This window comes from Scyliorhinus torazame, chromosome 12, assembly GCF_047496885.1.
Source record: "Scyliorhinus torazame isolate Kashiwa2021f chromosome 12, sScyTor2.1, whole genome shotgun sequence".
Lineage (NCBI taxonomy): Eukaryota > Metazoa > Chordata > Chondrichthyes > Carcharhiniformes > Scyliorhinidae > Scyliorhinus > Scyliorhinus torazame.
Window position 1 is genome coordinate 210,846,952 of NC_092718.1, and position 16,954 is coordinate 210,863,905.

At 52.4% G+C, this 16,954-nt stretch overlaps 1 protein-coding gene across 1 annotated transcript in view; it reads right to left on the reverse strand.

The window, feature by feature from the left end:
• Nucleotides 1–3,117: 3,117 nt before the first annotated feature.
• Nucleotides 3,118–16,954, reverse strand: part of LOC140387125 (multidrug and toxin extrusion protein 1-like) — a 67,375-nt gene continuing 53,538 nt past the window's right edge. The window contains exons 12-16 of the mRNA XM_072470137.1: nucleotides 16,146–16,221; nucleotides 15,967–16,036; nucleotides 12,144–12,276; nucleotides 10,832–10,884; nucleotides 3,118–3,291 (exon numbers count right to left, since the gene is read on the reverse strand). Coding sequence (XP_072326238.1) covers nucleotides 3,118–3,291; nucleotides 10,832–10,884; nucleotides 12,144–12,276; nucleotides 15,967–16,036; nucleotides 16,146–16,221 — 506 coding nt within the window. The remainder of the gene's footprint in view (nucleotides 3,292–10,831; nucleotides 10,885–12,143; nucleotides 12,277–15,966; nucleotides 16,037–16,145; nucleotides 16,222–16,954) is intronic.

A 16,954-nucleotide genomic window follows, 5' to 3' on the forward strand; every position in this document is an offset into this window, starting at 1 on the left:
GACCATCAACAGGTTTACGCAGCTGGACGCGTACCCCCTCCCCCACATATCCGGCCTGGTAAACAGGATCGCGCATTATACGATTGGATTTCTGAGCATCTGGAAAGACACTGCTTGATTAGGGATAATCAGCACGGCCTCACTCATCACCGCCCTCCCCCCTCACCGCCCTCCCTCCTCACCGCCCTCCCTCCTCACCGCCCTCCCTCATCACCACCCTCCCTCCTTGCCGAACCAACTTGTCACCGAACTTCGTCCTGTCACCAGATTCAGACACATTTTCCGCTCCAGTCCTCGATCCACAGGGTGTGTTGAAATGGAAGTTGCGCTCAGTGCTGGTCCCACGGGAAGTGTCTGCATTTCTCGGTTCTGGACAACAGGACCAGCTGAGCCCGGGTACAGCAGAGACCAGTCCAAGCTTGGGCCCCTGGTTGAGGCTTTCAAGTTAAACAATACTTGCAGTTAAATGTTAAACACAAATACAACCGATTTTGAGAAAAATATTTCGAATTTCCCGAATCACCAAACGTCCACACTCTGTCCAGAGCTGCACCCGGTCACTCAGGCCGGGTGAGACCCAAGAGGCAAAGTGCGTTCCCAGTGCCAGCGGTGACGTGTGAAAGAAGCGGGGGGACGGTGGGCGTGCCACCGTTTCCTGGCGCTCGCCGCAGAAACGCAGGTGGGTTTAAATGTCCTGTTGAAAATAGCAAGCCGGGAAAGAGGGTCGTATCCCAGGTCAGTGAATGGAAGGTGGGGGATGGAGATCAGTGGGGTGGGGGCACAGTCGGACACCATGGAGGGAGGGCGAAGTCAGGCGTGGGGAAGTCTGAGGTTCGGACATTAGGGAGGAGTCGGACATTGGGGGCGGTGGCAGACACGGGGGGCCGTGCGGAGGCAGACACGGGGTTGGTTAGACATTGCGGATGGGGAGGCAGACATCAGGAATGATTCGCATATCTGTGGAAAGTCAGACATCAGGAGGTGAGGGTGGAATCGGCCAGCAGTGGCATGTTGTGTTATGTTACTTCATAAGCTGCTACTTGATGTAGGCTGTGCTGAAGGATGCTCCAGACTCTGAGATAAGTTCAACGTATTTATTGAGCGATTAACAATGCTCCGAAATGAGTTTGATACTCTACTAATCTGACTCTAGTACCTCAATCTACTCTGCTAACTATACAAGCTTGCGCTAGACCACGTGCGAGGGTGTGATGTTGCTGTTAATCAACCCTGTCTTGCTCTCTAGGTTTCTGCCAGTGGAAGAGGCAGAGCCTGTGTGCCTTATCCTTTTTATAATGGTCGTGTAGTGCCCCCTTGTGGTAATGCCACCTCTGGGTGTCCTGATTACCCATAGGTTGTATCCTATTCTGATGACCCATTGGTTGTGTGTCTGCATATCATGACATCTCTCCCTTTTTTGTATATATATACATGTGTATGTGCCTGTCTAATGTGGCAACGGGAGCTATGGCTGACAGTGTTAAGAATGACTGGTATATACAGTGGACAGAAATACAGTTAAAAAAATCTATTCATAAGTCCAGTCTCTGGGGTTTCTGAATGATCCTCGATGACCGCCGGAGAGGTGGCGGAGGGGATGCCGGTGTCTTGATAGGTGTGTGGGAGGCACGACTGGTGGAATCGTGGTTTGTGATGTCTGGAGGTGACACGTCAACAGGTGGAAGTGGAGGGGGAATTGGTGGTGGCCGTATGATTTTCCGCAGTGCCCTCCGATTTCTGTGAACAACGGTGCCGGCAGACATTTTTAGCACACAGGATCTGGGCGCGGCCTGCCGAACGATGACAGCCGGGGCAGACCACCCACCATCAGGTGTCTTGATCCTGACAGTGTCTGCTGGGGATAGCTAAGTCCGCAGCCGCCACGCGGGTATCCCGACCAGCTGGACCACATCAGGTCCATGCCGTCGGGACTTCGGCCGAGTACGTTGCTTCTCGGTGCCCGCAGATTCGGTTAAGCGGTACCGGTCCCGATTTCTTACGGGAACGTGGATTCTCCGCCTTCCCGCTGGCCGCGATTTAGCCGCGAGGGTGCGGGGTATCCATCCCAGGGTCGTTTGCAGATGTCTATTCATTAGTAGCTGTGCTGCTGATAGTCCAATGACAAGTGGCGCCGAACAAAAGCTTAGAAGCGCCAGATAGATGTCTTCCTTGGTATCAATTGCCTTTTGAGCAACTGTTTTACAATGTGCACACTCTTTTCTGTCTTCCCATTTTACTGGGGATACAGAGGACTTGGTGAGGCGATGTGCCTAAAATCATAGTAACAGGCAAATTCAGTCCACTCATAATTTTTGAAAATGTGACCATTGCCCGACATAACAACGCTTGGTATGCCGTGCCGGGCACAAATCTCTTGAGCATGTTGTATGACACACCAAGCAGCCGGGTTCGCCAACTGTGCTACCTCAGGGTAATTCGGGAAGTAGTCAATAACTGAAAGGTAGACTTTCCCATTGAAGTGGAAACGATGCATGCCCGCCTCCTGCCACATACTTGCGATGATTTCACCCGGGTGCATCGGGCCTTTGCCTTGTTTGCAGTGGGATTTCTGCCACGTGTCACAGCGATGGGCCATGCCTGCAATGCCTTGGGTGATGCCTGGCCAACAGATTGTATCCCTGGCCCTGCGCTTGCATTTGAAATGAAATGAAAATCGCTTATTGTCACGAGTCGGCTTCAAATGAAGTTACTGTGAAAAGCCCCTAGTCGCCACATTCCGGCGCCTGTTCGGGGAGGCCGGTACGGGAATTGAACCCGCGCTGCTGGCCTGCCCTGGGTCTGCTTTAAAAGCCCCAGTGATAAACCAGCCCCAGTGCCCACTGCCCAGGTTCCCTTCATGGGGTTTCTTGAACAGGAGCGACCTCAAGGAACGCGGAATCGCAATCCCGTGCTGTCGCCATAGAAGGCCATTCACCTCACTCAATTCTGACCGCACATTGTAGTAACCCGAGCAGGAACGCTTGGGCCATCCCTCTCGGAGACATTTGATTACCTTTTGTAGCACTACATCCTTGGCTGTTTCTGCCTTTATGAGGCGCGACTTCCCAGACTGGAAGCGACGCAGCGATGAGATTGGCATGTAGTTGCACATGCTCATCAACCAGATGTACCCGTTTTGATGCCCGTTGCCCGGGAAAGCGTGTCAGCGACAGTAAGGTGCTTGCCTGGTGTATAGATGAGGTCAAAATCGTAGGCTGGAGCTTCATCGTCATACGCTGGATTCTCGGGGGCATATGGCACAAATTCTTCCGGACAATGGATACAAGCGGCCTGTGGTCAGACTCCATCAGAAACTTCGGAAAATCATCCGCGCAATCATGGAATTTTTCCAAACCCGCGACTAACCCAAGGCGTTCTTTTTCAATTTGCGTATGCCCGCGCTCCGTTTCGGACATCGCTTTGGACGCGTATGCCACGGGCAGCCAGCTGTCGCCTGCGCCCTGCTGCAGCACTACCACTCCGAGGCCACCCTGGGACACATCGGTCAAAATCTTTTTCGCCGGTCGAAGAAGGCGCTGTCATCAGCGAGATATGCAATGTTTGCCACTCCTGCTCATGTTTGGGAGACCATTGAAACGCTCCGTCCTTTTTTATCGAGTCTCGTAGTCGGAACATTTTGGAGGCCTGGTTGGGAATAAACCTGCCAACGAAGTTGATGATCCCTAGTATGCGGAAGATGCCTTTCTTACCTGCGGGACGTTGCATCGGCAGAATGGCCTTTCTCTTTTCATTACCCTGCTGTACACCTTGGCGTGGTTCGTAATAGCAGAGTCCCAAAGCCTTGAAATATCTCTGGAAAGTCCTTCATGACGGATTGTCCGGATGCATGTCGGCGGGATGCCATGCTTTCTGCAGTGTTCGCCTTCTTAACGAGCCCAAGCTCTTCACACACTTCCACTCCGATGAATGATTCGCGCTCTGTCTCCGCAACGGAAAATGTGACCATGCTCGTTCTTTCCTTGACAGATATTGTGCGCTCACGTGCTCCTAACGTTGTGATTTGGTGACCATTATAGTCCTTCAGTCGCAGTGTTCTGCAGACCATTTTTGGTTTGATTTTCAGTCTTTTACACGCTGGCAAAGTGATCGGGAGGTGTGGGCCCAGTGGGCCAGAGAACAGCAGGAGCTCCTTAAAAACTGCTTCATGGAGCTGAAAACGGAGATGCTGGCCTCCATGGAAAGAATTGTGGTGATCCAAAAGGCGCAGGAGAGGGAGATCAAGGAGGTGAGGAGGAAGGTGGCGGAGAACGAGGACAAGGGGCGCGATTCTCCGACCCCCCCCACCGGGTCGGAGAATTGGCGGGGGCCGGCGTGAATCCCGCCCCCGCCGTGCCGCGAATTCTCCGCCACTGGTGATTCGGCGGGGGCAGGAATCGCGCCGCGTCGGTAGGCGGGAATCCCCCGGCGATTCTCCGGTCCACGATGGGCCGAAGTCCCGCCGCTGTCAACCCACGCCAGCCGGCGTGGATTGAACCACCTTTGGGACGGCGGGACACGGCGGCGCGGCTCCGGGGTCCTGGGGGGGGCGCGGGGCGATCTGGCCCCGGGGGGTGCCCCCACGGTGGCCTGGCCCGCGATCGGGGCCCACCGATCCTCGGGCGGGCCTGTGCCGTGGGGGCACTCTTTTCCTTCCACCTTCGCCATGGCCTCCACTATGGCGGAGGCGGAAGAGACCCCTTCCACTGCGCATACGTGGGGATGCCGTGAGCGGCCGCTGATGCTCCCGCACATGCGCCGCCTGGCAAAGTCATTTCCGCGCCAGCTGGCGGGGCACCAAAGGCCTTTCCCGCCAGCTGGCGGGGTGGAAATCAGTCCGGCGCGGGCCTAGCCCCTCAAGGTAAGGGCTCGGCCCCTCAAGATGTGGAGAATTCCGCACCTTTGGGGCGGCGCGATGCTGGACTGATTAGCGCCGTTTTTTGGCGCCAGTCGGCGGACATCGCGCCGATTATGGAGGATCCCGCCCGAGATCCTGGGCCTGGCGGTGAAAGTGGAGGCACACGAGGCGCTCCATAAGAGATGGCAGGAGAGGCTGGATAACCTGGAGTGCAGATCTCGGAGCCACAATCTGCGGATCCTTGGCCTTCCTGAAAGGGCAGAGAGGGCGGATGCGAGCGCGTACGTGGCCACAATGCTGGGCACGCTGATGGGCGTGGGGGCCTTCCCGTGGCCCGTGGAGCTGGATGGGGCGCACAGAGTTCTCGGCAGAAAGCCGAGAGTAAACGAGCCACCGAGAGCGATGGTGATACGGTTTCAGCACTTGGCAGACCGGGAGCGAGTCCTGCGGTGGGCGAAGAAAGAGCGGAGCAGTAAGTGGGAGAATGGCGAGATCCGAATTTACCAGGACCTGGGAGCTGAGCTGGCGAGGAGGCGTGCAGGTTTTAACCGGGCGAAGGCGGTCCTCCACGGTAAAGGGGTGAAGTTTGGGCTCCTGCACCCGGCGAGACTGTGGGTAACATACCAGGACAGGCACCACTATTTTGATACCCCGACGAGGCGTGGTCATTCATCAGGCAGGAGAAGCCGGACCTGAACTAAGGGACTGTTGTATGGGGGTGAAATGTGCGGGTGGGGAGGGACCGAGGGGAGGACGGCGGGTAAAGCATAAGTTTATGGGCATGTCTGCCCGAGTTTGGTTGGGGGTTTGTTGTTTGTTCTGCTTGTTTTCCAGGTGTTTTGTTTTCCAGGTGTTCGGTGCTAGGGGGCGGGAAACGCCCAGGACGGGCTGTCCGGCGCAGGGGAGGTCCCAGATGGCGCTTGCCCCTCTACCCTGCGGGGGAGGGGGGAGGGTGGCCCGAAGGAGGCAACAAGTTAAGGGTTGGGATATAGAGGCGGGAGCGGCCAGGGTCAGCATGGGTGAGCTGACTCACGGAAGCACAATGGGGGGGAAACCAGAGCTAAGCGGATGCTTGGCGGGGGAGGGGGGTGGGGGGGAAGGAGTGCTGCTTTGCTGACTGAAGGGGAGCCAGGTGAGGCGCCGGGGCGAGAGCTGGAGGAGGGAGGCGGGCGCACGTGGCTGGCCGGAAAAGGGAGATGGCTAGTCGGCGGGATGGGGTGGGTGATTAACCCCCCCGACCAGGCTGATCACGTGGAACGTGAGGGGCCTAAATGGGCCGGTCAAGCGGTCCCGCGTGTTCTCGCATTTGAAGGGGTTGAAGGTGGACGTGGCCATGTTGCAAGAGACGCACTTAAAGCTCGCGGACCAGACGAGGCTGAGGAAAGGATGGGTGGGACAGGTGTTTCACTCGGGGTGAGGCTCCCAGACCAGAGGGGTGGCCATTTTGCTCAGTAAACGAGTGGCGTTTGAGACGGGGAGTATCGTGGCGGACAAGGGGGGCAGGTATATAATGGTGAGTGGCAAGCTGCAGGGGGCTCGGGTGGTGTTAGTGAATGTATATGCCCCGAACTGGGATGATGCGGACTTTATGAGGCGCGTGCAGGGTAGGATCCCGGACTTGGAGATAAGTCACCTGATAATGGGAGGGGACGTTAATACGGTCTTGGATCCGAACTTGGATCATTCCAAGTCCAGGTCGGGAAAGAGGCCGGCGGCGGCCAGGGCCTTGTGGGAGTTCATGGGCCAGATGGGGGGACTGGACCCCTGGAGGTTTACGCGGCCAAGGACGAAGGAGTTTTCCTTTTTCTCCCATGTCCATAAAGTTTATTCGCGAATAGACTTCTTTGTGTTGAGTAGGGCGTTAATCCCGAGGGTAGAGGGGGTTGAATACTCGGCCATTGCGGTCTCGGACCATGCCCCGCACTGGGTGGACCTGCGACTGGGGGCGGAACGGGGTCAGCGCCCTCTCTGGGGGATGTGGGGCTGCTGGCGGACGAAGAGGTGTGCGGGCGGATAAGGAGGAGTATTGAGAACTATGTGGGGGCGAATGACACAGGAGAGGTGATGGTGGCAGTGGTTTGGGAGGCTCTGAAGGCGGTCATGAGGGGAGAGTTAACCTCCATTAGGTCCCATAGAGAGAAGGAGCAGGCGGAGAGGGAAAGACTGGTGGGAGAGATACTCAGGGTAGATAGGAGGTACGCGGAGGCCCCAGAGGGGGGGCTGTTGAACGAGCGCCGGAAATTACAGGCAGAGTTTGACCTGCTGTCCACGGGGAAGGCGGAGGTGCAGCTGAGGAAAGCGAAGGGGCGGTTTATGAGTATGGGGAGAAGGCGAGCAGGATGCTGGCGCACCAGTTGCGCAGGAGGGAGGCGGCCAGAGAGATTGGTGGAGTGCGGGACAGGGAAGGCAACATGGTGCTGAGCCCAGAGAGGGTCAATGAAGTCTTCAGGGAGTCTACGGAAGGTTATACGAGTCGGACCCCCCCGGGGAGGGGGAAGGGATGAGGCGGTTCATGGACCGGTTGAGGTTCTCAAGGGTGGAAGCAGAGCGGGTGCAGGGACTGAGGGCCCCAATTGGGTTGGAGGAGGTAGTCAGGGGGCTGGCAGGCATGCAGACGGGCAAGGCCCCGGGCCCGGATAGCTTCCCCGTAGAATTCTATAAGAAGTTCTCGGAGCTGCTGAGCCCGCTCCTGATGAGAACCTTCAATGAGGCAACGGAGAAAGGGATCCTCCCTCCGACAATGTCGCAGGCATTGATCTCACTCATCCTGAAGAAGGAGAAGAATCCACTTCAGTGTGGGTCCTACAGGCCGATATCGCTCCTAAACGTGGATGCCAAGCTGTTGGCAAATATTCTGGCCACCAGAATAGTGGACTGTGTCCCGGGAGTGATTGGGGAGTACCAAACGGGTTTAGTTAAGGGCAGGCAGCTGAACACAAACGTGAGGAGGCTCCTGAATATTATCATGATGCCCTCGGAAGCGGGGGGGGGGGAGGTGGAGGTGGTGGCTGCGATGGACGCGGAGAAGGCCTTTGACAGGGTGGAGTGGGAGTAACTGTGGGAGGCGCTAGGCAGGTTTGGATTTGGGGTGGGATTTATAGGGTGGGTCAAGCTGCTGTATGAGGCCCCTGTGGCGAGTGTGTCCACAAACCGGCTAAGGTCGGAATATCTCAGGCTGCACCGGGGGACGAGGCAGGGGTGTCCCCTGTCCCCGTTGGCCATTGCGCTCAGGACTTCGGGGGATTGGAGGGGGCTGGTGCGCGGAGGGGAGGAGCACCGGGTCTCCCTCTACGCGGATGACCTGCTGTTGTATATTTCGGACCCGTTGGAGGGGATGGGGGAGGTCATGCGGATCCTAGGGGACTTTGGGAGGTTCTCGGGGTACAAGTTGAACGTGGGGAAGAGTGAGCTGTTCGTGGTCCACGTTAGATGCCAGGAGGAGAGACTGAGGGAGCTCCCGCTCAGGATAGTGGAGAGGAGCTTTCGGTACTTGGGGATACAAGTGGCCAGGAACTGGGATGCCCTGCACAGGCTCAACTTAACCCGGCTCGTGGAGCAGATGGAGGGAGAGTTTAAAAGATGGGATGTGCTCCCGCTTTCCCTGGCGGGGGGGTACCGGCTCTGCCGAACTTCTGCAGTTATTACTGGGCGGCCAATGTGGCCATGATCAGGAAATGGATGATGGAGGAGGGGGCGGCGTGGGGGCGGTTGGAAGCGGCGTCGTGTAGAGGCACCAGTCTAGGGGCACTTGTTACGGCTCCGCTGCCGTTCTCACCGGTGCGATACACCACTAGTCCGGTGGTGACGGCGGCACTGAGGATCTGGGGGCAGTGGAGGAGACACAGGGGAGAGGAGGGGGCCTCGGTGTGGACCCCGATACAGAATAACCACAGATTTGCTCCGGGTAGGTTGGATGGGGGATACCAAGGCTGGTATAGGGCAGGTATTAGGAGGATGGGGGACCTGTTTATAGACCGGGTTTTCCCCAGCATGCAGGCGCTGGAGGAGAGGTTCGGCCTCCTCCCGGGGAATACGTTCAGGTACCTTCAGGTTCGGGACTTCCTTAGAAAACAGGTGGGGACATTCCCGTGGCTGCCCCCACGTAGGATCCAGGATAGGGTGGTGTCTGGCGTCTGGGTAGGGGAGGGTAAGGTGTCGGACATATATCAGGAGCTGCAGGAGGTAGAGGAAGCCTCAGTGGGGGAGGTGAAGGATAAGTGGGAGGAGGAGCTGGGCGGGGAGCTGGATGAGGGCCTGTGGGCCGATGCTCTGGGCAGGGTGAACTCCTCCTCATCATGTGCCAGGCTCGGATTAATCCAGTTTAAGGTGTTGCATCGGGCGCATACAACAGCGGCAAGAATGAGTAGGTTTTTTGGGGTGGAGGACAGGTGTGCGGGGTGTCCGGCGAATCATGCCCATATGTTTTGGGCATGCCCGGCACTTAAAGGATTCTGGCAGGGGTTTGCGAGGGTGATGTCTAGGGTTTTGGACGCTCAGGTGAAGGCGAGTCCAACAGTAGCGATATTTTGGGTGTCGGAGGATCCGGGAGTGCAGGAAGCGAAAGAGGCTGACGTCCTGGCCTTTGCCTCCCTGGTAGCCCGGAGACAGATCTTGTTAATGTGGAGGGACTCGAATCCCCCGGGTGTGGAGACCTGGGTTAGCGACATGGCGGGGTTCCTCAGCCTGGAGCGAATAAAGTTCGCCTTGAGAGGGTCCTTGATGGGGTTCTCCCGGCGGTGGCAACCTTTCCTTGACTTTCTAGGGGAGCAGTAAGTGTCAGTAGCAGCAGCATCCTGGGGGGGAGGGGGGGTTCATGTGGGGGGTGGGGGGTGGGGGGGGGGGGGAGGTACTGTTGATATAATGTGAGTTGGGCATGGAGACAAAACCTACCTTGTTCTGATTTTTTTTTTAATTCTGTTTTGTAAGTAGTTTCATTGTAAGCTTTGAGCTATGTTTATTGTTATTTTTTATTACTATCTGTATTTCTATTTTTGTTTTGTAAAAACGCTGATTGGAAAAACTTTAATAAAACATTTATTTTAAAAAAAAAGAAATATATCACGTTCAAATGTTTCATTTTCTTCAGCGAGCAATGCCGATCAAAGTGCTGTGGTACTGCATCGAAGCTTTTGCTTTCGTCTTTGCCGTCGAAGGCGTAGGTATTGCATATTTCTAGTGCTTGAGAATCTGCCACTGTGAGCAGCAACGCAATCCGCCTCTTGTCAGGCTGTGCCTGCAGGCCAAGGTTGCAACATAGAGTCTAAATTGCTGCTTGAACACACGCCAATTTTCATCTACGTTACCCGAGACTTGAAGCTAGTGAGGTGCCTTCAGACCTTCCATCGCTAACTTCACAGTCTTTTGTTACGTTGAGTTGCAGATGGCCGTAGTTCACCAGGTTGGCGAAAGAATCTTCTCTTTTCGGTGACAAAGGGTCATCTGGACTCGAAACGTGAGCTCTTTTCTCTCCTTACAGATGCTGCCAGACCTGCTGAGATTTTCCAGCATTTTCTCTTTTGGCTTCTCTTTTCGTTCTTCAACCTATTTCGTCCCGTCTTCTCCGTTGTTATCTTTTAGTATTCTGCAAACCTGGTACCATGTTGTGTTCTGTGTTATAACCGTTGTAATGATGTACACAGAACAAATAGGTGTGTAACTCTGTGGAAAGATAACTAACGAACTACAATACAGATGATGGCTACTAAATGAATTCAGCGAATTCTCCTGGAGCCACTCTAAGTGTGACTATCCTCTTGTATGACTTACTACCAACTGGCGGGTGTCTCGAGTCACGTGATAGATCTCTGACGCCACCTGCTGGTCGGAGATCATACCGACAACTACGTGCACTGACAGACAACTATATACATTGATGTACATGCATCTCAACACACTCCTCGCCCAACCTGTGATGGGATTCACAGTGCTGATGGTCGGATCTACCTTCGGGAAAAGAAGAAGAAGGTTTGGTCTTACCTGATCAGAAGCTTCATTCCAGTCGATTCTGAAAATCACTATCAGAAAGAAAACTAATAGTACAACACAGGAAATGAGCAATCCGGACCAAAAACCTGCAAAATAATAACAGTGCAGTGAGTATGGAGATAATGGTGTTGACTTTTCTTTCTGCCTCTATTCCTTCATGGACTGTTTCATCTTTATCAGGTGGTTTCTGTCAACCCACATGATGTTATTTATCCGAATTTGGTGTTAGCAACCCTGGATGCCATGGTGATGAAATCAGCCAGGGATCCCATTCCTGAGCAATCTCCTAATGACCCATGTAGCAAGTGTGCCTGTGTGGAATTTGGAGAAGGCCCTTGACCCAGCTCAGTTGCGATACTCGCCGCCAGCCAATATTCCAGTGTTGATGGTTACAAATGAAAAAATGCCCATGCAAGGAGGGTGCCCTGTCTAATGGTACAGAGTGAGTATTGATAAACCTGGCCCCAAAATTACGCAGGATTGGTTAGACTCAGGTCGGACCCCAGAGGGGGAATAAGTGTGAGGCCATCTATTTTGGTCTAAAAATAAGAAAGTCAAATTACCTAAATGGGAAGCCGATTCAAAATGCATCTGGGCAGAGGGATCTGGGTGGCTTTGTCCATGAATCACAGAAAGTCGGTGTGCAGGTACAGCATGTAATAAGAAAGGCAAGTGGAATTTTAGCATGTATTGCAAAAGGACTGGAGTATAAAATTAGAGGAGTGTTGTTGCAATTGTATAGGGTGTTGGCGAGACCACATCTGGAGTATTGTGCCCAGTTTTGGTCTCCTTATTTGAGGAAGGATGTGGTGGCATTGGAGCCGAGGAGGTTCACCAGATTGATTCCGGGGATGAAAGCGGTGAGGAGAGATTAAACAGTGTGGGCTTATACTCGCTGGAGTTTAGAAGGATGAGAGGGGATCTGATCGAGGTGTATAAAATACTGAAAGGGACTGATAAAGTAAATGTAGACCAAATGTTTGTGGGGCAATCTAGAAGGAGAGGTCACAGATATAGATTGAGAGGGGGGTAGATTTCGAACTGAGATGAGGAGGAACTGCTTCTCGCCGAGGGTGGTGAATTTGTGGAATTCGCTGCCCCACAGGGCGGTGGATTCTGAATCATTAAATGGTTTTCAAGAGGGAGATAGATATATTTTTTTTAACGGGTTAGAGGGGTATGGGGAACATGTGGGAAGGTGGATTTGAGACCAGGAAGAGATCTGCTACAATCTGATTGAATGACGGAGCAGGCTCGAAGGGGCTGAATTGCCTAGTTCTGTTCCTAATTCCTATGTTCCTACCAAATGCACCAAGTTTGGCAGCAAACATCAGTGAGATTCCAATGGGAAGTCCGATTAGGTAGCATCCAACTAGGTTAACGATAGCTCCCAGTTTCTGCTTCCCAGTTCCTCTCAACACTCCTTGAAATACAGCCTGTTGAATAAGTAAGCAGAATATATTAGAGATTACTCAACAACTTGCTGTGGTTTCTACAGGAAGGAAATTAAACCAGATGACTTAAAAACCCATCAATTAATTCAGAGCCGGTGGATTACACTTTGAACTCAGTCACTGATGTTATGTTGGGAATAGATCATGTGGTCAACTCATTTTCTTGGATTGTTACGTTAAAGATAATGGGCAGAATTCTCCTTCAGCCGACGGCAGAATAATTAAACGCAATTGGGCGGAGAATCGGTTCCGATGCCGGAATCACAGCGGGCCCCGATTTCCCGCCAAATCACAATTCTCCGTCGCCTCGACAGCGGCGTCAATGTATACATACGGTAAACGTACATACAGTAAACGTCATTGGCGGATCATTAGTGGACCTGACTATTGTTTTATACTTCTTCACGTAGCATAAGCTGCTTCCTTGATGTATACTCTGACAAAGGAAGGTTCAGACTTGGAGATAGATTTAACACATTTATTGAACAGTTAACAATTCTCCTACTTAAGTTTGACTCTCCTGCTAATCTTACTATAGGAACTCGATCTAACTAACCTGTCTGCTCTAATCCATGCGGTGGGTGTGATGCTTCCTTGATCTGCCCCTGTCTCTCTGAGTGTCACCTGTGGAAAAAGAAAGAGCATGTGTGCCCTGTCCTTTTATATGGGTAGCCCCCTTGTGGTAGTGTCACCTCTGGGTGTGTCTTGACTGCCCATTGGTCATGTCCTATCTTACTGACCTATCGGTTGACTGTCTGTGTGTCATGATGTCTCTGGTGCTCCCTCTAGTGTTTATTTTGTCCCAGTGCATCTACATTAACCCCTTGTGTATTTACAGTGTCCTAGTGTATCTACATTAACCTCCTGTGTATTTACAGTGATCCATATCACCACACTGAGCAGGTATTCTCTAGAGTCTCTGTGACTCTCCACCTCCAATGAGCCAAATTCCGGACAGTGAGGTTCACTTGTGCTTTTAAAAATCGTGAAACTGGTTCCATGGCTGCTGAGGGACAGAGATGGGGTTCGGAAAGTGTCCAACATCGCCAGGGTTTGCTGGCAGGCGGGCCGCTGGCCGGGGGCGTCTGCCAGTGACGGGGGAAGTAGCGGGGGGGTGACCAGGAGGTGGACTGTGGGGTCGGGGTGGACGGGCATGGAACACCAGTGCCTCAGCTGGCAAGGCAGCCTTGCAGCAGCGCACGGCCTCTGGCGGCCCACTGTGAACATAGGGCCACGCGTCTTATGGGTATCCCCCAGTGCACCACCCCTAGGGACCCCCTGGCTCCAGCCAACCCACCAGCCGGCTCCAGTTTTGCTGACGTGAAAGTCCACAAATCCTTTTTTCTTAAGGGGCAATTTAGCGTGGCCAATCCACCTAACCTGCACATCTTTGGATTGTGGGGGTGAGACCCACGCATACACGGGGAGAATGCGCAAACTCCACACAGACAGTGAACCCAGAGCTGGTCCACGAATCCTGCCCTGGCCTCAGGAATGGAGAATCCTGCCCGAAAAATACAATCTTTTCTCAACTTAAAATCAAAACACACATGTTGATTGGATCTTCCCCAATAGGTTGTGGATGCCACGGCCCGATAGGAACTGTCCAGTCAAAGATCGATAGATTTTTGTGGTTCCAGGTGATACGGAATGGGGCAGGACAATAGAGTTCAGATACAGGTCAGACAGAGAGAAAATTCACGAGGAAAAATGTGGGTCGATTAGGAAGAGCCAGTGTGAATTTCTGAAGGGGAAATTATGTTTAACAAGCTTGCTAGAGCATTTGAGGAGCTCGGGGGTGAGGTGGAAGAGGGCCTATGGGTGGAGGCGTTGAGTAGGGTAAACGCGACCGCAACATGTGCTAAACTCAGCCTGATTCAATTCAAAGTCGTCCACCGGGCCCACATGACAGTGGCCCACATGAGTAAATTTTTTGCATTGGAGGACAGGTGCGCCAGATGTTCGGGAGGACCAGCGAACCATGTCCACATGTTCTGGGCATGTCCAAAACTCAGGGGGTACTGGCAAGGATTCGCGGACGTTATGTCCCGGGTAATGAAAACAAGGTTGGTGATGAATCCAGAGGTGGCAATTTTTGGGGTTTTGGAGGACCCGGGAGTACAGGAGGAGAGAGAGGCTGATGTTTTGGCCTTTGCTTCCCTGGTAGCCCGGCGACAAATTCTGTTGGCGTGGAGGGACTCAAAGCCCCCGAAATCGGGGGCCTGGCTATCGGATATGGCGAGCTTTCTCGGTCTGGAGAAAATTAAGTTCGCTTTGAGAGGGTCACTGTCAGGGTTCGCCCGGAGGTGGCAACCATTTATCGACTTCTTCACGGAAAATTAACGTCAGCGGGGGAGAGTGGGGGGGGGGGGGGCGTTAGGGTAACGTAGATCAGGGGGATGGTTAGGCTGGTCCTTGTAGGAGGGGAGCTGTTTTTTTTGCACTATGTTGATTGTTCTTTGCACACTATTTTATATTGTTGTTGTTTGCTATGCCAAAATGTCTTAATAAAATTGTTTATCAATAAAAGAAATCTCCAGACATTACCATTACATCATCTGGGCATACCAGCAGATGACCTCCATACATTAAAGACCCATAGATTCACCTGTTTTATAAACTGATGTAATGGTAACTAAACATGAACATGTATTTGTCAATAGTTGTACATCTTTGTGGGGGGGGGAGGGGAGGGGGATATCTTTAAAAAGAAAGGGGAATGTTGTAATATGCTTTTCAGGGATTGCTGCATGATATCACTAGAAAGGAAGTGTGTCATGCAATCCAACTTTAGTTTCTCTTTTGCTTTCAAGCAGAGCACGACACTGACAGCTCTGCTGTTGTGCCTTCGAGCTTTATACCCATGTATATCTGTTCACGTGTGCCTGGTCTCCCAACGTGTTTCCCCAATTCGTTATGAATAATTTGGTGCCTTTATATAATTTGAAAAACATGGAACTTGCCGCCCTGCGGCCCAACCATTGCAGTACCGCTATGGAATCAGCTTCGGCCAATAATATAGAACGCCAGAAAACCCCTCTTCTCAACACAAAGAATAAAATGACCTAAAACCAGCCAATTATAACCCTAATAACTTCCTCACAATTTCTTTGGTTTCAGATTCCAGCATCCGCAGTAATTTGCTTTTATCCTCACAATTTCTATTGGCTGTAACCTGCTACCTGAGATAGGATTTCATCTGTAACAAAACAGGAACGAGTTTTGTCACGGTGACCTACCCCCGCGCCCCAGCCATTAATCGGCCAACACTATCCACCATTGTGACACACAGCCTTCCTACACCAACATTACCCGATTGGATGATACTTGACCATCAGTCCAACAGCCTTTTCCTCCCCCCTCCGCCCCCATTATCTGTCCAAGAGAAATGTGCCATCTTTTTAAATGCCCCAGCGATTTTTCTCCAGGGTTACACATGGCAGCGTCCTGGAGGTTAACCTCCAGTTGCTGGAGACTCCAATCCTCGAGGGTTGGCAACCCCTACATTACGTAGTGTGGCCTGCAGAATCTGACTGAATCTGTGCGCTGTGGGCAAGACCTTGTGGATATGGTGGAATAAATTTAAAGCAAAGTAGTTAGCGTTTCAAAATAGCGACGACAGGAATGTCCCTTACAAAACCGGACAGATATCACAGATGCTGAAATACTCACCAACAACGAAACAATCCATTGATAAGCAGCACAGATCGGAATGGCTTCTGAAATTGACTGAACAATGTCTCTGGGAAATAAAAAGAGGGATATTAGAGAGCTTTCACATCAACCTGAATCCTTTTTGGAAATGTGCGTTGATGGGTTTTTAGAATGTTGAAGTGGTTTTTTTTACTAACTTGTTGTTGGTGAAGATATAGCCCACCACATCTTTTACTGACACAAGTATCACCCCATTAATGAAGGAGATACACCCTGTGGAAATAAGAGTAAAAGAAGGAGGAATTCTCATCAAATAGTCTTGCGGCCAATCCAGTTAACTCTATTAAATAAAGTTGCAGTTCACTGCTTCCTTTTATCCTCTTTTTCCCAATGGATGAGCCCCCACTTGTCCACCTCCAGTACTGGGGTGTCGATTCCCTGCCCGGGGACAGCTTGATGGACTCTTATCACTCAACACTTCACTCCTATAACTTACTCAAGAAAATATCTTCCCAGTTAATCCTAACCAGCGAGTGTCGCCCTATTTGACTGTGTGCTTTGCTGGAGGACCCATAGCCTTTCACTCTGTCCCTGTGCTCACTCATTATCCACACTCACTCTGGATACAGTAAGAAGTCTAACAACACCAGGTTAAAGTCCAACAGGTTTGTTTCAAACATTAGCTTTCGGAGCACAGCTCCTTCCTCAGGTGAATGAAGAGGTATGCTCCAGAGACATATATATAGACAGATTCAAAGATGCCAGACATGGCACGTCTTGCAGAGATTGCCATGGCAGGGTTGTGTGGTGTCGTGGTCACTGTTCTGAAGGCTGGGTAGTTTGCTGCAAACAATGGTTTGTTTGAGGTTGCGCGGTTGTTTGAAGGCAAGTAGTGGGGGTGTGGGGCTGACCTTGGCAAGATGTTCATCTTCATCGATGACGTGTTGAAGGCTGTGAAGAAGATGTCGTAGTTTCTCCGCTCCGCGAAAGTACTGGACGACGAAGG